We start from the raw sequence: 23,711 nt of genomic DNA, 5'->3' as shown, positions 1-23,711 counted from the left end.
GGTTTCCCCCACTTCACCGCACTTACCTCATAGTCTTTGGCCTATCAGATTTTTACACAAATGCTCACTCTTCATCAAACCTAGGATAGAAATACTCAGGCTTAACTGATTTTTGGGGTCTTCTCATCTCTTTTTGAAGGCTCCCGTGTCATGTAAAATTTGTATTAAATAAATGTGTGCGCTTTTCTCCTATTAATTTATCAGTTTAATTTTCAGACTCAGCCAGAGACCCTAGGAGGCTCAAGGGAAACTTTTTTCTCCCCTACACATTTCACCAAAATTATTTTACCTTTTGTTTAAAGAGGTTCTGGAAATAGAAAGGTCCTTCCCATGGTGCGGGAGTGGTGATGGTGGTTTGAGGAGAACCTAAGACATCCTTAAAAGAAAGGAAATGGCCTTAATGTTCCAAAAGATCAGGGAGGAGTGCGGGGAAGTGAGAAAACAGAGCTGATGCATGTGAAGAAATAACTCCCCACATCTTAGAGCAGATTGAATTTACATTTTACTTTAAAAAAAAGGGGAGGAGTACATACACAGGGAGGAAAATGGGACGGGAACAACAATGATCTGAAATGGATTTCTACAGTTTTCCCCTACAATGGTAGATTTTGTCTGTTGGGCAGTATTTCTCCTGCTGGCGTACAACTGCTTACAATATTAACGAGGTTGTAGACAAGGGAACTGCCAAAGTTTGGGCCTGAATGGAAAAGAGAGGAAGTTATCATATACAATGTAAGTTTACAATACACAGCATTTTCTTTAAATGATGTAACGCAGTCGCAGGAAGAAGTTAACAGTACTAACACGAGAATAATCAAATTTTTGTTTGTTATCCATGTACAGCAACTAACTGCTTTACAAAAAAGCAAAATAATACAATATATCATCACAGGTATTTACAGTGTAGTAAATATACTTTTCTGTCAGATTTTACACAAACTATTTACAGGTGAATATACTGCATTAAAAAAAACTGTGTGGCTGACACTAAGAGTGAATTTTTGTATAAGTCCATTGCATAACATTGAATAAGACATGCCTCATTATGCCTGGGTTGGGGGTGGGATGTAAAAACAAAACCAAAAAAACCAGAAAAGCCAAAAGAAAACTGAAAACCCCTAAAACCCACTGAGCAGGGAGGGTTGCCGGCTTACATTCTGTCTCCCCCAGGACATCCGTTCATGGCGGTGGCAGCTGGCTGTTCTCTGTGGTGTCCTCAGCCCTGGCCCAGGACCTGCACAGAGCCGGCACCCAGTAACGGACAGGTGCTGAGTGGATGCAGGACAGAGCACTTGCCACTTCCCCCCAAAGCTAGTGAACTGGGTCTCGGTGCTGGCAAACAAGGGCACACCCCTGGGACAGGGCAGTGATAAAACAGGGAGATCATGCATGCCAAAAAACACGGTGAGTTAATGTTTTCCTTTTTAAAAAGTCAGGGGAAACACCCACAAACCCCAAACAAATTACTTTATAGAACTTACATCCAATTATGCAAAATAGGCAACCTACTATGAACTTCAGAATTTCCTGTGCAGGTTATAAGTATGAGGCCTAAAAAAGAGTTTCATTTCTCAGAGGAAGCATACTGGTGAGAGATTTATCTCATGTGCATTTCAGTTTCTTGGAAAGCTGGATTTTCCTCAAAAGGCAGAAGTTCTTCAAACAAGGTAAATCTTAAACCTTAATAAGTTTTCAAATTCCCAGGATATACTGGTAAAAAGTATTTTTGCAATTCAAAGGCGGCTCAATTTTGATTTGTGCAATGCAGATCATTAATTTCATGAGGTACTTCAAGTGAATTCATCCATTCATTACACTAGAGGGAAATAACGAATAAATTTAAGACATAGCATACCTTGGAAAACTTGTTTATGGAAAGATCAATATTTTTAACGGTAAACCTTTGGAAGTTCCTCTATTTTGATAGGAGAAGCAAAATAGCATAACACTACCCACTGTCATTGCACCAAACCAAAAACAAAGAGGGAAAAACATGGAACCAAAATGATTAAAGGCTCGCATCTGCCTTTTATTCCAGGAGCCAGGAAGTTGTGATGCCCATCCCAGAAGCTCTGGGGTGTGGGGGAACGTGGACCTTACCAGCAGCTTGGCATCCTTGGCACCGGGCTGTTAATGATCTGTTTCTAAACTCAGCTCTAGTCTTAATTCCTTATCGTCTCAGTTGCTCTGTTATTATAAACATTCTATTCTAATGAAGCGTCTACAATAGTTAAAAACAAAAGTTTAGTTAATTGCACCTGTCTTCAATATTTTCCAACAATTCAGTGTCAAAATAACTATTAACACTAAAGTTTTTTTCATTTTGGCTAACGGTTCTTACTTTTCCCAGGACTGTAAACAAATTAAAAAAATTAAATTCTTGTTATTTCTGAATATCAAAAGCAATTTTATTTACATTAACATATTACATTGTTACTGTGTGGATAAATGTGAAATGTGTTATATTATTAAAATCAGAACATTTAAATGTACCATTGATTTAGCTGTGGAATTTAATTTACTGAAATCCACTCATGAAATAGCACTTCAGGAAACTCCCCCTCCCCTAGGTTTCTTCTTCTCTCCCAAAGCCATTACACCTTAACATATAAAGGGAACCCAGGAACAGGGGGATAATATCTTCTTGTAATAAATATGGTTTAGTCCTAAATTGGAACATCCAGATACTAATATATTCACTGAAGTCAAATTATTTTGCACACTGCAGGTACCACAAAGAAATTGGATCTGCATTACTATGGAAATTCCAATGCCATGATAATCCATACCATTCAGTATAGCAGCAACTCTTAAGGTCCCCTATTGTCATAATAATGCAGGTTGACCAGTCTTTTCACAGTGATTAAATGCAATTCTATCATATAGAACCCAAATGTTTTTGCTAAAGAGATTCCTGACTTTTTTGGAGGGGAGAGGAAAGATTACAAGACATTTAAAATACATCTCATCAAAAACTTTTTGATAATATACACCACACTCTATGTTTCTGGGAAAATTATTAAACAAGATAAAAGCGTCGGCTACTCTAATAGTCACGTACCATTCCATTCTGTATGGAGCTAATGCAACCGTCTACGGAAGTTACCTCCTAGGAACAATTTGCAACACTCTGTTCAGAATTATTTAGGAAAGAAGAAGAGGAGGGGAAAAATGTATAATTACTATACTTAGTATAGTTTTGGCTTACAAAAACAAAAAACGACTTTTAGCATATTTAAAGATGAAAAGATAATCAACTGGAGAAAAATATAAACTAGTTTGGATGACTGAGTTTGGATAAGGCCTCAGAACTCATCTCTTTAATTCAGTAATGTTAAGATACATGTGGTTACGCTTATTTTCCTGTAATTATTGCTAATACTCAAGTGTTAGTACTTCTTAAGAACCCACTACAAAATACTAAATCCCTCCTCCCCCACCCCCCAAAGTACCTCGCCTGTGGCTTTATGGTATGAAGTCACTGAGGCTTGACCTCTATGGTTCTTCAGTTTTGTAAGGTAAAAAAAAGTCCACAGCTAAAAGTCAGATTAAACATACTGGGGTTATATTATTATTTCTCCCATTAACTTCTATCTTGAAAAGTGTGTAAATAAGACTAACACTTTACTTTGTATGTTGAAGAAGGGGAAAACATAGAAGGCAGAGCTCTGTGCAAATGGCTTTCATAGCTGGCCAGTAGTAGCAGTATTCAAGAAATCATCCTCTCTCACAATTGGGATGTTGTCAGTTCAAGTGTCCTGACCTCCCACTTTCTTTGCAGTTGTTCTGAACACTTGCTTAAACCAGACAAACCAAAAGTAGAAGAAAAAAAAGTTAAAGAAAAAAGCAGCATTAAATTTAGGCAACGCTTCCAAGAGTTGATCATCTGGCAACATGGCAGACTGGATGGGCTCATTATAAAACACGAAGTGCAGCATCACAGCACGGTGGTGAGGGGTCACTAGTGAAGAGCCCGTAGAAGTTAAGTCTGTTTGAAAACGGAAAGAAAGAAAGCTTCACACGATCTTCTTAATGCTATTACGTTTGAAACTGCCAGCGCTTCTTTGCTTCTGCACCTGGCTTGCGGATCCATGACGAGTTCGCCCACTGTTACAGTGCCCAGTGGTAGGGGAGAGTTCAACATTCTCCTTGTCGATTCCTGGAGAGAAACAGAGCAGCCAGTTACCCCCTCTCCTGTGGTGTTGAGCTCCAGGACTGAATCTCACGATTTGTATACGAGATACAAGCTGGTGTATTGTTTTTGCATTCATTTTAATAGTCAGTTGCTAGAGTGTTTACAAAGATCTTGTCACACAGAAAACCTCACACTTTGTTAAGCAAAATTTGCTATCATGGCAGTAAAATAGCATAAGGAAAAAAACAAAACAAAACAGAGAAGTTGCAAGGAAAAGCTAGAGGCAGGCAGGATTGAGCTGAATGAAAGGCTAGCAGTCACCAAAGACTAGAACGCCTTCCTCCAAATCAAAACAGAAGCTTCCAGCAGAGGTCAGCTTCTAGCCACGTAGCCTTACTGGTGTTTTATACACAGAATATATTCTGCAGTTGCAGAAGGTACAGAAATTCATCATTTCAAAGAAAGGCAGATGCTTTTTATTTTTTAAATCATAGTGCCTACCCCAAAGGAACTCAAATATTTACTGAGAAAATAATATATATTTTTATATTATATAAATAAATATATATATATCAATATATCAATAATATATATTTTTATATAATATATATAAATATATATATAATATATCAATATATATATAGATATATATATCAAAAGGTCATACTGCAGAATTTCTGCTTTGATCTTCTTTTCAAATATTTTTATATAATATATCAATATATATATTTTGATATATATAATATATCAAAAAGGTCATACTGCAGAATTTCTGCTTTGATCTTCTTTTCAACTCTGGCAAGTCATTTTTTGTTCTGTACCGTAAACAGATGCCATTTATTTCTCTCATGGAGGAGATTAAACCCCCCCAAACTGGGCCCTACAATGCATTTTTATAAATCATCTAATTAGTAACTTCATAAAAGTAACTAGAAGCAAAAACAAGCTATTTTTTACTCATCAGATTAGTAAAGATTACAAATTCGACAGGTAACAGAATAGTGGTTACCTCTGGGGAAGAAGTGACTGGAAGGGGGCATGAGGATGGTTTCTTGGGGTGCTGGCGATGTTGTTTCTTGATCTGGATTTTTAAGTATGTTTACTTCTTAAAAGTTCATTAGGTGGTAAATTTATAATCTGTGTGCTTTTCTGCCATACGTGAATAAAATTTACTAAAATAATTAGACCGATTATACCCACCTTTGACATAACTACTGGTAGGAAAGCAAAAAGTATTTTAGCAATTTGTATCAAAATGTAAAGTACTGATTGATATTTACTGATACAGAAAAATGACCATAATTTTGGATTGGGGGAAAAAAATCCACATACAGGGGAAAATAAACAAACAAAAAGGCTGGGAAAACATTTTTTTTTTTTTTTTTTGGCTGAGCCACACGGCTTGCAGAACATTAGTTCCTTGAACCCATGCCCCTTGCAACGGAAGCGTGGAGTCCTAACCACTGGACCACCAGGGAATTCCCTGCTTTATTCTTACCTGTACCATCTGAATTTTTAAATAAATAGTAAATTTGACAATGAAAAATTTCTATTTTTGGACAAAAAATAGTACGTCAAGTCAAAAAGTATTTACGTTACTGAACATGTACATAGACCCACACATCTATTTGTTGGTTCTTGAACAGGAAATGGATCTGTGATGACCTCCTTCTAGGAGCCACACATCTTTGTTTGGATTCAGCCTTGAATTCAACTCAGAGTATGAGGCATCTACAGGCACATGGTCTGATTTACACAGGCTCCACAGAGGTTTGCTGTCTTGAGCTCATCAAAGGAACACTGGCATATGACAAAGTGCACTGGGCTGGGAGTGTGAGTGCATCATTAAAAATGTCAGCAACACCTCTCCAGGAGGCAAGCATAGTGAACCCACTCTTGAATCTGTTCCAATCTAATCCTACGGGTAGAAAGATAAACGGAAGAAAGTACACTGTGATATTCAAAGAACTTTTCTCTGGGTAGCAGAATTCTGGACGATTTTTATTCTCTTCTGCATATTTATTTGCATCTTCTCCAGAGCTATTTAGAAAAGAAATAACAAAATTGAAAGGAGACTGCTCATCATCCCTTGAATGCGCCCTGAACTCTGTAATGTGTAGCTCTTTCAATTGCTTTACCAATCTCTACAAGATAAAATGCAACCTGTATTTTTTCTCTCTCTCTCTCTTTTTTTTTTTTTTTTTTTTTTTTTTGCGGTACATGGGCCTCTCACTGCCGTGGCCTCTCCCGTTGTGGAGTACAGGCTCTGGACGCGCAGGCCCAGCCGCTCCGCGGCATGTGGGATCTTCCCGGACTGGGGCACGAATCCGTGTCCCCTGCATCGGCAGGTGGACTCTCAACCAGTGCGCCACCAGGGAAGCCCCTTCTGCCTGTTTTTATATGGCATTTATATTTTGCCTATATTATCACAACTTGTGTATATGTCATATTTTCTCTACTAGAATAAAAGCAACTAGAAGGGCAAAGATCGTTTATCATGCATTTTTATTTTCCTATTAAGATCTAGTTGACGTCTTTTTCAATAAACATTGGTTGAACCGATGTTTCCATTTTTAAATGTGATGGCTGCAATTCAGAGCCAAAAAGCATGCAACCTCTGATCTCCAGTGGGGTGGCACCATATTTTTATTGGAAAAGACAGGTTTTTTTAGCTTCTTCCATCTGAAGTGATCGTGAACTTGTCTGGGTATTTGACTTTCCATTTCCTCAAATTTGCATGTGGCCTAAAAGTTCAAGTCCAATAGTTCCTTATCTAAGTTTACTTCCTTAATAGGAAATAAGATTCGGGCAAAACTAGAACTTTAAAGATAAGGGTTTGAAACAACCAGGGGACGGTCATCAGGAGGGACACAGTGTTGATGACCACTGGAGGGCCAGTGGCCCTCTGCCAGCAATCTGCCACTCCGGGGCTCTTTCTTGTGTGACCACCTTTGGTGCAGCCTTGCCACTGCTGGACTATGGCTCATTCTGGGGGTGGGGGGGCAGAGCAGTCATCACACTGCAAGGTGGCAAAGCTACTATCTGAGGACAAGGGCCTGTTCAGTTTAATTCTTAAGAATTAAAATTATATAAATTATAATCAGAGTAAGTCACTAGGGTGAAGGTTTTTCTTCAAAGACATACTAAGAATATTCCATTTCCTGTTTTGTTAAGCAAGTAACCAGGACTGTCACTGATAACCCAAAGCTTCAATGCTATGTGAGAGGCTGATGTCCCACTTTTACTCAATTTTCATCTCAATTCATTACCTGTTTTTGTGTATATGTTTTCTTCCTACTTAGTGACCCAACCCTACAAGTCACACACAGGTAAATGTGGCATGATGGTGATTCCTAAGTTCAACTTCACAGCAAAGGTGTTTTATTTAAGGATCTAAGGAGAAGCTGACATTAAAATCTTGGAGGTTTTTTAAAAAAGCATTATATTTATACCAAGAAATAGCACCTTGAAAAAAGCCAGGTCAGTGTGAAACAGAATGATACCAGTATCCTGGTTTCTAAGCATAATTCTCACTTTTGAGAATTTTGGCAGCATTCTTCTTTTTGGTCTCAACATGCTATAGGAAAAACTCTCAGATTATCAGCCTGACTGCCCAATGGGAGACAGATCCATCTTGCTTTGGTACATACACTATATTTTAAATTGGTGAGCAGACCTCGGTGCTGCACTCCTGCTCATCAAGGCCGCTTGGAGGCTTTGCATCCTGGTCTCTCTTATGCCCCTAAGCACTGGCTTTCCCTTCTGACTCTCAGTGGGCACAAAAGCAGAAATCCATGAGGTGACAGAAATCCAAAGGCCACCACCCAAGTGAAATAAAGGTAAAAACCTCTGTGGTCCTGACTTGCTAGCTTAAGTTCCTTTAGATATGCTGTGGTTAAGCGTGCAGCCAGTTACAAACAACATGCAGGGCAGAAGCAGCTGAAGGTTCTCTACAGCAGTGTATGAATGAGCGCTGTGCTTCAGTGAACTGTGGTGGCTCCAGATAAAGATAAAATCCTAAACAAAAGGTGTTACTGGCCAAAATTCAGTGAATTAAGAGGGAAAAAAATTATTAGATTACACTATAGTTAAATAACATATATAAATAACTTACATATCTATTATATGTCTATCTCCTCTGCTCAAACATGAGTTCCTTGAAGGCAGGTATCAGGGTTTATTTTGACAACTAGGGATATAGTTCCAGGCTGACAAATAATTTTTAAAAAGTCACCTACTTTTTTAAACACCAAAATGATTTCTCAAACTGGAACCTAATATTTTCATGAAATAATAAAAGGATCGAATCCCTTTTAGCTCTTGAGAAGCTGAGGAAAAATGGGTTAGGTGATTTGTGAGAAGTTATTCAACAAAAATGAAAGATATAATAACCCAAACCTCCCACCACCTGCACAAGGCGACAGTAAGTTCCCTGAATCTGCATTGCTTAGTTTATCACATATATCATATGGCAAACCTGTCGGAGAACTCTGATTGCGTCTATGAGAAGGCAAAGCTGTCAGAAGGCTCATTTGTTACACATACAGTGGGGCACATCAGAAGACCCAGGTTCCAGTCTGTTTGGATCAGAACTCTTATTTGGTTTCAGTTCTTAATCTGGCAATTAAAAATAACAGTAGACGTGCCTATTTCAAAGGATTGTTAGAAGAATCAGATAGGCTAGGTGAAGACTTTTTGCACACAGATAATTATAGCATAAATTAAGATGTTCCTAATACCTGAAAAAAAAAAAAGACCAAGTGAAGTACTGAAAGGAATTGTAGAACAAACGCAAAGGACTCGAATTTTATACTAGAATTTGTAAAATTACTGATGCTAATGTAAATAAGCAAGAAATATGTCTTCTTAGAAGAAAAGATAACTATAGCTTGTTCTTATGCTATAGTAATACATTGATGGGAATGTGTTAAATATATATTTAGAAAATTCATATTTTGAGCTAGATATACAAAAGAGTAACTATAAGAATTTAAAAAATATTTGTAATGGTCTTTCATCAATTGCTAACACCTCTTTTTCTATACAGGTCTAATCTTTCTGTATACTAATCACCGAAAAGTAAAAGAAAGAAAAGGCATCTTTTATAAATTAGACATAAGTGTATCACATTTTTTTCTTCTTAGTCATCTGAGCTAACTAAGGACCACATTCTTTTTTTTTTCCTTTTTTTTGGTGGTACGCAGGCCTCTCACTGCTGTGGCCTCTCCCGTTGCGGAGCGCAGGTTCAGCGGCCATGGCTCATGGGCCCAGCCGCTCCGCGGCATGTGGGATCTTTCCCGGACCGGGGCACGAACCCGTGTCCCCGGCGTTGGCAGGCAGACTCTCAACCACTGCGCCACCAGGGAAGCCCCATATTCCTTTCTTTTGAACACGGGTGACAAGAGTGGACAGCCAGCTTTAATTTCTACAGAAATGCTGGGGTTGGCTTTGTATTTATATTTGGGGAAAATAACTACTTCCTAAGCTAAAAACTCTTCCCCAAACCACATACCCTCCTTTCTCTATTAACTCTCCCTGGAGTTTCTTGTTAACCTGCCTGTGTTAGTCCAGGGCTGGGACTGCATCTTCAGTGTTCAGGGGGAGCATGAACAGCTCTTTCATCGAGACAAGTCTCAGCCCTGTGGCACCGTAAGCATCCAGACCTTACAGTAATGGCCTTACAGATTCTTTAGGTGCCTGAACCAGACTCTGCTTACAGGGATTGGTGAATGAAGTCTCATGCCATGTGCCCAGGATGAGCGCAGGGTAAGCAGTATTTCGTGCAAAGATGACAAAAGTAAAGAGTACCTTGATGAGGCAACAGCTGCATGAAAACTGCTGATTTAGAGCAAGGCAGAGAAGCTTCACAGACACAGAATGGAAGAAAAAACAAAAGTGAGTGATATCTGTAAGATTTTTAAAGGGTGAAATATGATTAGATACTGGATAATTATTATTTTCCTTGGTTTTCAGGATTCTTATTTTAATTACTGAACTCTGACCATTAATTTCCCAAACGTTACAATCTCTAAATAAATGGCCGAACTTACAATTTTACAGATAGATGTGTTTTTACCACCTTATTAGAAGTAAGAATTTTAGTGTAAATCAAGAATTACAATAAAAAATGAAATGGAAAATTAGCAGAAATTACACCAAGCAATTGCTCAGTTTAAAATTATTTTTCTCCCTTAAATACGGTGTAATAACAAAGAAAAAAGAGGGAAAACTAAATCAAGAGTATACCAAATAAAGGTCTGGGATACGGTAAGCAGTTCCCTAAAACATTAAAATTGTTTTGGAGATTTTAAGTAGTCTCAAAATAGAGGCCTCTAAGTTTCTTCTAAGAGGGAGACATTTTAAACCTGGTAAACACAGCAGAAGTGTGACTAAATCTACCCTCTGGAGAAATGGTTTTGGTAAACTAACCTTTTCTGCACACAGCTGTCAGCACTACTGGGCTAGCCGATTCACCCGGCTTCCTGGGAGGGAGGTCTGCATTACAGAAGCAAAGTGACTGAATAACTGACAGGCCTGGACATAGCCCCAGAATAAAGTGGAAGAAGTGAATTTAAAATAAAGTTCAACTAAATAGGTCTTTGCTCTAAAAAATCCATACTCTAATACTAACAGTAAAATAAGGTGATCAAAGAAAAAAATCAAAGTTTTTTTTTCCAAGTGAAAAAACATTTAAAATAGATCACAGGCTTATTTTTGTTAAAAAATTATAAAATATGTGACCTCACATATTTTTGAGGTCAAAGGTATATTACAAAACTTTTGCCATAATTATTACTTGATTTTTCCGAACAGATGTCCCTTTGAATGATCAGAATAGTTTATAGTATAAGGTACAACATAAGTACAAAAGAGATCACGAAAGAGGGCAAAATAGTTATCTGTGTATACTTTGCCACTCTTACTGTTCTGAAATCTATTTGAGGGCAGGTCTCATGTCCTAGTAGCCCCCGCCACTCCCTTGGGTCTAACAGAGTCCCTTGCATGTAGTAAACAATGAATATCTGGGATAATTCAAGATAAAATCTGGATATCGGGTTATTTTCTTCGGAGCCTTGTAGTATTAATCTCGTACCTAAAAATCAAAGAACTTGTATACACAAAGAATTTGTTAAACAACATGACTCAGAAGGAAATAACAACTTTAGCTGAAACCGAATACTTCTGACATCCATAGGCAAAAACTGTCAAGTGTCTGGGGACCAGGGTCTCTCTCATCTTTAAATGTTCCAGAGTACCTAGTGTATACCTACAAAATAGGTGTCCGAATGTTTACTGAATTAAATTACAGTGTGAAAAATATTAGGAGGTCACGGTAGAGTATAAATTAAATTTTAATACATTGGAAATGAACCGATTTAATTTCTTTCTAATGAGTACACTAAAATCCATATAATTCCATCTGGATTTTTATTTGTAGTATACTTGCTCCTTAATATCTAAAGAGGATACAGGAAGACTATTTGGAAAGCATACTTGAAATGGTTATAAAGCACTCACAATATGGCTTTTAAAAAGGCTTCTTTGCTCATCCTGTAAGAGAGCCTTTTAAAGCTTTGGCCTTAAGCACGAGAAAGTCCCATATGTAACATTTTTAGTAGATAGGTTTTATTTTCTAGTTCTAATCCTGGTTCTTCAATTCATGTCCAGCTCAGCTACACTGGACCTAAGAATGGATCGCATTATCAAATTTGAAATATTCTTATTTATCAGAGAGTAAATATTATGGATTCTCTTCAAGATTCTCATAGTGGCATGTGGGAAAATCTGAAGAGACAAAGTTTTATGTCCATTTGGCTAAAAGGACCACAGTTAACACAATTTCATATGCACTGAACTCTGAGTACAGTCCATTGGCTCCACTGATACCAAGTCAATTTCTACTAGGAGTGGGGTCAGAAGACAGTCATTTATGTAATTTTATATACGGAGTTATAAAACAATCCTTCTTGTGCTAAGGGGATAGACAAGTGGGCTACGATCATCTGTCAAGAATGGATTTTCAGAGACAACTGCTTTATGTAAATGACCGCTACTTCCTCAAAAGCTGGTGACTGATGAATTATCACAGAAATTTTTACCTAAGTAAGGTTTAGTGTTTCATGGGGGAGGGCGAGGGGGTTCATGAATTTCTTATCTAGCTAATTTGACAGTAGAGAATATTGGAGACCAAAAGAAGATACAGCTTAGTGGCAGATCCTGCTAAGTACCAAAGATCTAGAAAGCAAAGTCTTGCACTGACAGAAAGTTTGAAGCAAAGCCTTGAGCTGTGTGCAGATCAGCAACTTTTGCTTTTTGACATAAAGAAACAGAGCTTTCACCTGTTTAAAATTCAGGAGACTAGCGCAGGTTGATGTTGGGTAATTTAATGGCAAGCCACACTTATGCTCCATTTCAGGGAGTGACACAGGGCTTCTTTAAATACTTCTGCTTAAGACTTGGCTGACGGAAGTGGAGACAGGGAAATATTCTGGTTTCTATACAACCAAATAGCGAAGCCGAAATGCTGGAGTGAGTTATGAATCTGGATTAGATTCATCACTTCTTTTAGCCCTTTGATATCAGCAAACTCAGATCCACAAAGAATTGAGGAGATAGGGATGTAAGATTACAAGGAGCTAAAGATATAAAACAGCATACCTAGTTACAAAGTATTAACTCTTGTAAGAGGTATTCCCTAAGAGCAAATGACAAAAACACAATAATTAGGTAAACAAATAAATCAGGATCCTTTCATGGAGATGAGCCCACAGCTTAGAGATACAAATGGGTTTCATCGAAGAGTGAAGTTACTAATGAAAAGATAAACTCTTTCTCTAGTAACATGTAGTAAAATAATCTGGTGAACCAAAGGACATACAATTTACAATTTAGAGACAGAAAAACACCGTTATTCTACTTAATTAATTGTATTCTTTTAAAGCTTCAGTTTCTTTTGAGAACAGTCAGAGGTGTCCAGGGTGTTATAATCTATTCAAGCGGCCATCTTTGGAGAACTACTGGAGGTGACACAGTAGGTTTAAAACTGTAACCAAAACCACGCTATTCTTTGATTTCTCTAAACAATTCTAAATAAGAGGTTACAGAGTAGGACTACTTTTCTAAGCAAATGATATGGCTAATGTCCAATCAACACAGGACATGAACAGTTAATCAACTAGCAGAAGAACTTGTACTGGTACCTTTATTCTTAATCTGATTATTTTATTGTCTCCATCAGTGGGCAAAGATGGGCAGAAATACCCCTGCCAATTAGTTTGGGTTAAAAAAAAAAGTCAATGCAAAAACAACTAAACATTTTGACAGCTTTAACATCACTTTAGCAGCCCAAGAGGCAAAAGACTGGTCAAAATGAACCAAACTTTAAAAACAAGAGGATCAATATAGACAGTCTACGAATTTTCTAATTGTGATTAACTTCAGTGGTTGACTAACCCAGACGATTGAGAGCTCTACAGAAGAAAAGGAGCAGTGGACTTAAGGTAAGGCAGATGGAAGTAATGAGACAGAAATAAATGAAACAAAAAGGGGAAGGGAAGGAAGAAAGATGACAGATACGGAAGGCAATGAATGTGGTAGAAAGAACACTGGCCTTGGTTCTGGGTAAGAACTGTGTGATGAAGCAATTCACTTAGCTCTTCTAAACTCAGTCTCCCCTTCACACACAACATTGTAAGCCTAGAACTAAATTACCTCTATAGTACCCCCTAGCTCCAAAATGCTGAGATTTTATGGCGGGAGGCAGGTGGTAGTGGTGATGAGGGAAAGAATTCAGTGGCTGCAGTATCTAGAAGAAAGTAAACTTAAAGGTTTGCTCTGGCTTTAACAGTTGAAATGCTGATAATGGGGCAAGATCATAGGCACACTCTAGTGCAGAAGAATCACCTGGGTGTTTATTAAACACAGATTGCCGGCTGGGCCCCACTCTTGGAGTCTCTTGTGCAGGAGGTCTGGGGTGGGATTCTAGCGTTTGCATTTCTAATAAGCTCCTAAATGATGCTGAGGCTGCTGGTCTGGGACCACACTTGCAGAAACACTGTTCTAGGGAACAGGTGACAGAGGCCAAATAAACACAGTTATATGGGGAAAAAAAGTCGGCCAGATCTCTCTCATTTCTTGGGAGGGGAGAAAACCTGACTAGGTGCAGTAAGGTGATCGATAAGTAAATGCTGGATCAAACAATTTGTTTCCTCTGCTGACCAAGGCTTTGTTGTTGACCAAAGCTTAATAGATGAATATAGTTATTTAATACAATGGTTTATAATATGAATTGGGTATTAGATTTGCCAAGTTCTTCAGAACCTTTAAAACTATATATGTTTAAACATTCATGCAAAACTGAGATTATTAACTGGGAATTCTACTTATGGATCTTGAACGTCACAAAATAGTTATAATACATCATTTGGCTTTTTAAAAGAAAATCCATGCTGACACTTAACTACGTCTAATATTGATAACTTTTCCTTATAGCATGAGGTGTTTCATAAGTAAATTTTTCAGATAATGAAACTTTAAACACAAAACCTTTTTAATTTTAACCATTTTAGAAAGATATCTTTCTGAATAGAATACATGACCACAACGGAAGCTTTCCTTCATTACCCACTGTCATCATAAATACACAATGGCGTCAGTTCTGTAATGAATTGAATATACCTCCAGGGTTTGACCAGACTCATAAGAAATCATCCGCTTTGTCTCTGAATAAGCCCAGAGTTCTGTACGTTTGCCATTTCTGCCATCTTGTTTATCTCAGCCCCACCCGAGCTATTAGCTGTTATTTCTCAGTTTATCTGCCTCTTAGTTGCACGTTGAATGGGCATACTTTCCCCACTTGGACCTAAGAGTGACTCCAGAGTCAGGAATATGCTTATGGGCTTTAAGATGTTATTTTTTTGAGCTGGCATTTTTGTCTGGTTGTTTATTTACTCCTAGACTTTCAGGTTGTTGCTGGCAGCAGGGAAAAGGGGCACTACTATATTTTGTATATTTTTGGGATACAGTATGCTGTATCAGAGACACAGAAACACTAGGGCAAGGTTAGTATATCTAGTAAGGGAATTATAATTCTGTTCACTTACAGGGTTATATACCTTAGGTTACTCTTCCTGCCTAAACTCTAAAAACTTATCAACCTTGGAACACTCTAAACATTTCACTATCTTTGTATAACTGTTTGAAAGTAGACAGCTTTACAGAAACCAAAATTCAAATCAGCTACAAGGTAAAGAAGAAATGTAAGATGAATTTCATGATAAAAAGGAGCAAAATCTGCTATAAACTGGTAACAAGGGAATTCCTAATGTTGGTATAGTAATATTATTGCTCAAATTTATATAAAGATTGCATTTACTGACCTGGGGAATGCTGGGAAGTTGCAAGTGAGGTCATGGAATTAGAAAGGTTAAGGTTAGCAGTAATACTAAGCTGGCTCTGCACTGCAGGAGGATAAGGAGATGTGGGTGTCAGGAGGGACTCCTCACTGGTTTCTTCATCAATTCCAGGCAAATACGTGTCAATCAAGGCATCAAGAAACTTAACAATAAGCTCAGCATAGTCTGGGATTTGTGTTTGCTGTAATGGAAAATAGGACATTATTTTAGCTCTGTTCTTTTTTCTTTTTTTGTAAATCCCCCTTGAAGCCAAAAAAGATAAATTCAATTTTTGTTTTGGGCTTAATTTACTATTTTTCTTCCTTTGTACTACAGGTCATTAAAGAAAGGGGGTGGAATAATATGTAGACTACCACGGGACTTACAACTGGGAATTTTATTCAGCTAACACTTACAGCTTCCAGATGAACCTGTGATTACTGAAGGCCATGCACAAAGACTGAATTAATTCTGAGAGAATCCAATCATCAGGAATGATGTCTAGTCTACTCTCCAAAACTGAGAAAATGAGCAGAGCATCATTCCAGCTGCCATTCAGAGATTCAACTAACTAAATACTGTGAAGGGCTCGGAGGGTTACTGGCACTCAAACTACGAAAGTTCCCGCATTAAACTTATTTCTGTGACTTCAGGCCCATTTCTTAAATGACAGCCTTTGCATATCAAGAGATATGCAATTAAACTAAACAAAACAAAACTAAGTACTCAATTGTTAAAATTAGAACAAGGTTTGTGCAATTCGTATTGATTTAGCACCGCTATCTCTAGAACACTGCACTAGGGGAAGAAAAAGAAGTCCTGCCTTCAAGGAACCTCAATCAATTTGGAGAGAGACCATATACAGAGAGAATAATTAAACACACATTTATGTAGCACTATATCAACTAACGCCAATCAAAGAACAAACTGAATGGAGCAAATGAGGATACATTCAGGGATATATTCAGGGAAGAGTGAATCTAATGCAGCAGGCTGGAAGGAAAAATGTTTTCTTGAGGTAAATTTCTTTTTCATTATGTAATTTTTAAAACTGAGGTTTAATTGACATATAACATTATATTAAGTTCAGGTCATGAGGTAGATTTTAAACATACGTAATGCTCCTACCTAATCACAAGATACCTAAATGTGTGCATTAAGATCATCAACTACATGAGGGACCGAGGGCAGAAAGTTTACAGAGGTTTATCATACGTTTCTGAAAAGTCAAGCATAAATTTAGTTGATTTTTTTTTTTTTTTGGTAAAAGCTAGTATATAAACATATTAAAGGTGCTGCCTCTTGGAAAGAATCTTGTGGTAGAAAACTTTTAATAAAAATAACATATGTGTTTTTTGTGAATCATTCTGGTTTTCAACATATTGTCTTAAAGCAGGCACAGTAATATAAATAAAACTTTCATTTTGTCAATAGAGAAAAAGATATTTTCTTACCTTTGAAAAGGGTCCTGCAAACCGCCATAGGCCATTAAAACCAAAACCTGCAACAAATCAAATGTTACTTATAGCAAGCATGACACTCTTTCAGTCTTAACAGAAATTATATAGTTGATGATACATAAAACCCACACACACAGTGAAAACATTTTTTTTTTAGAATGAGTGTCAGAGTAGACTAAAACTCACTGAAAATATACCCAGTATAAAACCATATTTTAGTTAAAAAGTTGTCAACCACTTATTGCACTGAACACATAATTAAAAGTCAGAAAATGGCATATTAGAGAGGTGTGAACAAGCCTATTCCTCATAAGGAATTCTTCAGCCAGTGCATCCTTTAATAGCACACATGTTTGAAGTTCATCAACCATCCTCCTCCCGATACGTTTATTTACTTTGCAGGTAAGATGTTTGGTACTGTGGTGGGGATTCTTCATGGTACACCACACTTTGCACAATCCCATGGATTGGATTTAACAAATTTGGATCTTGGCACAATGACAACAGGGTGTTGATCTTAGAGTCCAACAAATTGTGCCTAAAAAAATAAAAGTCAACAGAGGAACATTTTAAAGGAAAATTAAGTGAAAATATATACTGGAAAATATTTTTCCCTAGAACAGTATGATAAAAATGAAGGGTGATGAGTGCTTTTCCAATTTTTCTCTAACGAACGTGTGTATCTGCTTTTTTGTTTTGTCTTTTGTGTTTAAGTCATTAGGAAAATATGGTAAAAGCACCTAACTAGCACTGTCATATAACCACGCTTAACTATATATGGTGACTATTTGCTCAAGACAAGGTTGGCTTCTGTCTGCCACTCAGCATGCTTTAGGACCATCTCTTTCTGCTGATTATTGATATGTACCCAGGAGTTAAAACTAAATTTAATATTAATCAGTGTTTAATAAACGCTGAATCAGATCGAATGAGGAAAGCAAAATTAGCTTGAAGGGGGTGGAATATATGATTAAATTCAAACTTCTGAGGAAATTAACTATTTCTAACCCAGCTATACCCCATTAATAAAAATAACCAAGAGCCAAGTATATAAAATTCTGAAATTTATAAATAAGATTAAACAAAAACAAAGAAATAATGATACTACATAGAAGGCCTAGATTAGGAATAGAGTTTCCCAAGTTTCTTTGGGTTATCTAGATTTGAACACTTTGAGGCTAATATAATTTTAGCCCGTAAGAGAGAATAAAAGTCATCTCCCAAATAAGAAGTCAATTTTGTTTTCACTCAGCTGTGGATTAAAAACAAAAGCTTTACTGAAAAAGAAAACAGAGCAGGTATGCTGATTTAAATATAGCAATCTAACAGCTTTCTCCTAAGTGAGGAAATAAACAATGCTCATCACAATGAACAATGTAAGAAAATCACAAGATAAAAAAATGTTTTTCCCACTCTGACAAGTACAGGTTTCTGGTAACTGACTATACTGCTGAACTGAATGAATAAGCATTTTCAGAACACCAATGGAAAACTGATGAATTCATAAAACTGCTAACAAAAGATCAAGATGAAAAAAAATTAATTACATGGGACTGAGTGAACTGTTGAGGATGATTATAGTTTTTGTGACTTTCTGTTTGAATTAAAAAAAAAAAAAAAATGTTTTTCCCGATCGACAGGCCAAAACTAGTCCTAGGTCCCGTTAAACCCACTGTCTCTAAGCTAAAAGTCACTATCACACTACTTCACGTTCCCCTCTCCACAACCAGCGAACACTACTGGGTGATACTTTTCCTAAGCTTTTATAAACATTTGACTTCAAGACAGATACAAAAGTTAAACACAAGTGGAGATACTTACACAACAGGAAAAACTTTGGGGAAAACAACACTAGCTTCTGCTAAGTATTCATAAAGAATTCGTTGATCAAACTCATCCGTGGTGTATTTCACCAGCGTAGCCTGCAAAAAAGTAAACAAAAAGCATTTTATTTTGTGGCTGAATTGTTACCTGTTTTGGTGAGAAGCAGAATATGGCCTTCCTTTCATGTTTTTAATATTTAAGGGCCTTCTAAGAGTAGACTGGAAAAAAAAAACCCACAAAAAGCAAAAAATATTACCAGAACAGTAAGAAGAAGTGCTTGGATCTTCGGATCAGTAAGTACTTCTTCATCTAAGAGAACATTTGATTCAGACACTGAAACTTTACGTAAATGTGGGTGCTGTTGTGATGAGGAAATCCTTTGAGTTTCTGTGGTAAGATATGGATTAACACAATCAGCTATATTAATCAAATATAACACACTAGATACTACTTCACCTAACAGATTTTAATGTCACTTCTAAAATTTGATAGCTTTTTAATAGACACTTAACATATCAACATAAATATCATACAAAATTACTATTCACCTATACAGAAGTTCTGGCTAGCTGTATACAATGTTGTATATCATATGTATGATTACTTTCTACACAGGTTTCAGGATATCTGTCATTTTAAGGACTGTATAGTTTGTCTTTGTCTTTTGAAAAAGAGCAAATGTTTCTATATTTTATCCTAATGATACTAAGAAATGTCTGGAAAGCAAATATGGCTTTAATGTACTCTCCCTCCTTACTTTCAATGATCTAGATTAATTATTAACTTTGTTTCTCACCCATTTCATAATCAGTTTCTGCTACTCTCCTCATTTTGGGGGGTGTTGTGATCCCTGATTCCATTTCTTGCCTTTTAGGAGCCTTTGTGTCTGATATCAAGTGATCAAAACTTTTCCTTGTTCCTATAAACAAAAGTTACAGAATATGGAAGTTCATTAACCACAGTGTCTGTGAATAGGAATATACTAAAAAGAAAATGTTTGGGCATAAAGTGTTTAAGTTTTCACTTATGGACCCAAAGAAAGCTCAAACATATCCCTGGGGCAGAGTTCCTCTCCTTTCCTGTTTTTTTCCATCTTCTCAAGGAATTTTGGCCACACAGCTGTTCTGTTTCAGGACAGGATGTGCCTTATTGGTCCAAGTTAAATTGAGATTACATGCACTACACTGGAGGTAAACCAAACTCCACCAACAAGTACAATATTTGATAATAAATACAGAGATATGTGCTGTTTAGTAGCAAAGATCAACTATGTCTGAACAGCCTTTTTTCAATTTAAGGCATTCTGCTGGTGCCAAGAATGAGTCATTCACCTATGAAGAATTTCTAAAAGTAGACAAAATCAAAGTTTGGTTTTACTTCTTCAGGCTTTGAAAAAAGGATGTGCATGCCTCAAAGTACTAAATAATAGATACACTGGGAGATGCTTCAAAAATAGCAAGCAGTACCGTTTCCCACTTGGCTTTGAGCTTCTCTAATCATGTATTATATCAATGTTAAATACCTTTCTCTTAAAGTAAAAGTATTGAAACTGGATTATTTGAAACTTATATATTTCTGTTCTTTATGTTCCAAGAACTTCTCTTATTCTTCTTGGTACAGCTCTAAGAGCAAATCTGGAATACTTTTGACCGTATTATTTTTTAAAAGCCAGAACTGAAGCCACTATAATTACATATGACAATTGAACACTTGAGAAATTTAATGTTCTATTAACCTCAAGTTTTAATACTAATAATTATTCACAATAGTCATAAAAATCAAGGTCAAATAATTTAACAGCCCAAAAGAATCTAGTCCAACCTCTTCATTTCCTGTACCTGTAAACTGAGGAAGCCACGAGCAGTTACGAGATTAGCCGGAAGTCGCAAGGCTAGGCATCCAGTTAGTGACCGGACGTAAAATATCAAATTTCCTAAAAACCAATTCGTGCTTTCATACTGCATGAGATCAGGACACCACTCCCTATGTTTAGTTTTCTTACTTTTCTCATTCTTCCTTTTTTACTTTACACTCTGCATTCTTCCTGGGAAATCTCCTTCTACTACCATAGCTTCAGTGGTATAATGAACTAATCAATTCTAAATGTGCCACTTGTCCGCTTCTCTCTTCCTGAACTCCAGATGTATATTTTCATTTATCTCTTACATATACACACCAAGAATCCTGAAGGGATCTCAAATATAATATCAATCAACCTAAGTTTACCTTGTACTATAAATATATTAGTCTTGATCTCTGTGAATGGAATCACTATCCAGCCAGTTTTTGAAGCCAGAAATTTCTGACATCCTTCACTGCCTTCTCCCTCCCCACCTGGCCCAAACAGCCAGGCACTAAGTCCCACACCTGACTCCTTTTCTCCATTGTCCCACTGCTCCTGCCTTAGTGCAGGCCTACACCATTTTTTGCTTGGACTGCTGTAACGATCTCTTAAATGATTCCCTTGCGAAAAAACTCTTCCTGTTTCTCCATATTGTAGCCAAAAACCTTTCCTAAGAATAAAATTTTGTAACGTCTCTCCCCTACTTAAAGATCCCTGCTGGATACATGATAAGGCTAAATCTCTTAACATGGCACAAAGTCTCCCACAAACTAGTTGCAATTCTTCTCTAGCTTCATTTCGTACCCAAGTGCTTTTCCTGACTTTGCTTTATTCATGCTATTTCCCCCCTCTCTTGAATACATGCCTTCCTTATCCTGTGCCTACTGGGCAAGCATGTATTAAATTTTCAAGGTCTGGTTCAAATGTTACCTCCTCTCTGTAGCTTTTCCTAATTTCCTTACTTTAATGGCACCTGGGGATGCTGTTGCAATTGTCTGATTTTAAGTCTTAGCCACCAAACTATGAGCTCCTCCAGGGCAAAGACTATAACTTTTTCGTCTATCACATGGGTTGAATGAATTCAATATTGCATTTTCTCTGAAGTTAGTTTTTCATTTACAACTTCCTTGGCATGAATACTCAGAATCACAAAACACAAAGTAACCAGGAAACTCCTATAACATTATTTATGGAAAAGTATAAAGAGAAAGGAACTCAAACAAAAGGGAACAGTCCTTGGGACTTCCCTGGTGGTGCAGTGGTTAAGAATCCGCCTGCCAATGCAGGGGACACGGGTTCGAGCCCTGGTCCAGGAAGATCCCACATGCTGCGGAGCAACTAAGTCCGTGTGCCACAACTACTGAGCCCATGTGCTGCAACTACTGAAGCCCATGCACCTAGAGCCCGTGCTCCGCAACAAGAGAAGCCACCGCAATGAGAAGCCTGTGCACAGCAACGAAGAGTAGCCCCCGCTCACCATAACTAGAGAAAGCCTGTGCACAGCAACAAAGACCCAATGCAGCCAAAAATAAATAAGTAAACAAAAGATAACAGTCCTATGTGACTAGTAATAGTGATTAACATTCATGGTTTCAACTTCTCTCATGGTTTATTGGCAGGTTATTTATTTTATACTTCTTTAGCCAAAGTTGTGTAAGAGCACCTTTGCATTCAATCTGTGGTGAGGTGGGATCAGTGGGCTCTCTCATTATTTACTTCAGTTTTTGAAAAGGGAAAAAGTGTCTCACAGCATTTCAGGTATATTTCTCATGGTCAAACGTTGATATAACCGAGCAATTTTAACTTCCAAGAACCCTATCTTCTTACAGTAATAAAAAAATACAGTAATCAAAAACTCTTACCTTTTTGTTTTTTTAAAGAAAAGATGGCAAATAGTATTATTATAGCTTCATAGCATATTTATGTATTCTGTCCTCAGAGGGTAATTTTGGGAAATACATTGTTAAAGGCCCTGCATCTGAATGCTGCAAGACTCTTCCTTTTCTGTGAGTATCTAATGTCTCTCTTACTCGCATTTCCCTTCTGCCTGGCCAAGGCAGAGTAAAACAAGTAGAGCCACAATATTTAGTCTAAGAATCCCTCCAACACTGTTTCAAGATCTCATTCTCATTCCTCTATCTTAACTGATATGGCTTAACTGATCTATCAAACTCTCTCATAATTGGCATCAAAAACTTTGCTACATCAAAAACAGGAGATTTTGATAATCTTGAACAGCTTCAAATAATTTTCCAGGAGTGAAAGTATCTGACCATTTTTGAAAAGAATTCTAAAACTTTCTACATAATTTAGATAAACTAACCAAGCAACTTCTTCGTGTTGGCCTGAGAAGGCTGCCCCATGTCCAAACTCATGGATTTCCTGGCTCGGGGACTGGTCTGGCCCGCAGGTGGATAGCTGGCTGCAAGGTACCCTTCAGAACCTTTGGGAGAGGACCATGGCTGATTCTCCTTTAGTGTCCTGAGAGATTAAAACAATTGAGAAGAATCAATAAACATGATGACAAATACAACCACTGCTGGCCCTTCTAATTGGCTACTATATTTCCCAATGGCAGCGATCAAGTAATTTTAAAACTGTACTTTAAAGCTCGCTCTTTAGGGTACAAAACTCTTAATCTATCCCCAGGAAGTATCCACTTTCTTGCCATGACATCTTATACACAGTAGGTACTCAACAAATGCTCAACTGAACTGTACTGCATTGATTTTTTAATCAGGGAGAATCAAGTCTAAATAAGCAATTGTATCCCTGGTTTAAAAACCAAGGGGGAACACAGTCAAACTCCCTTTCTCCTTTTCATAACAAAAAAGGACATATCTCAAAGAAATATAATCATAGGAATGACTGAAGAGTAAGACTACTGAAAGCCAAGTATGCCTGGAAAGCTTTTGCATACATTGTTAACATCTCAGCTGGAAATTGCTGAGGGCTTTTTATCAAAAAGGGGGATGTTGATAAATTTAATGATATAAGCACTACAAATACAAGATTATTTTCCCATGTTCAACACTGTACCTAAAACTTAAAGGTAT

General features: G+C 37.2%; 1 protein-coding gene across 6 annotated transcripts in view; it reads right to left on the bottom strand.

Annotated features, from left to right (window-relative positions):
* Positions 1-484: 484 nt before the first annotated feature.
* The window catches only part of NF1 (neurofibromin 1), a 252,743-nt gene continuing 229,516 nt past the window's right edge, over positions 485-23,711 (bottom strand). For 3 of the 6 annotated variants that reach the window (XM_032617092.1, XM_032617096.1, XM_032617095.1), the window contains 8 exons: positions 22,979-23,136; positions 19,609-19,731; positions 19,069-19,199; positions 18,810-18,910; positions 17,384-17,526; positions 16,983-17,029; positions 15,514-15,730; positions 485-4,159 (listed from right to left, as the gene is read on the bottom strand). In XM_032617092.1, the coding sequence (XP_032472983.1) occupies positions 4,017-4,159; positions 15,514-15,730; positions 16,983-17,029; positions 17,384-17,526; positions 18,810-18,910; positions 19,069-19,199; positions 19,609-19,731; positions 22,979-23,136 (1,063 nt within the window). In that variant the 3' untranslated portion in view covers positions 485-4,016. The remainder of the gene's footprint in view (positions 4,160-15,513; positions 15,731-16,982; positions 17,030-17,383; positions 17,527-18,809; positions 18,911-19,068; positions 19,200-19,608; positions 19,732-22,978; positions 23,137-23,711) is intronic. The other 3 variants (XR_004347587.1, XM_032617094.1, XM_032617093.1) reach the window with 3 other exon arrangements.

Source organism: Phocoena sinus, chromosome 20, assembly GCF_008692025.1.
Source record: "Phocoena sinus isolate mPhoSin1 chromosome 20, mPhoSin1.pri, whole genome shotgun sequence".
Classification (NCBI taxonomy): domain Eukaryota; kingdom Metazoa; phylum Chordata; class Mammalia; order Artiodactyla; family Phocoenidae; genus Phocoena; species Phocoena sinus.
Note: the sequence above shows the minus strand (reverse complement) of the source record. Positions and strands in the feature narration are given on the sequence as shown.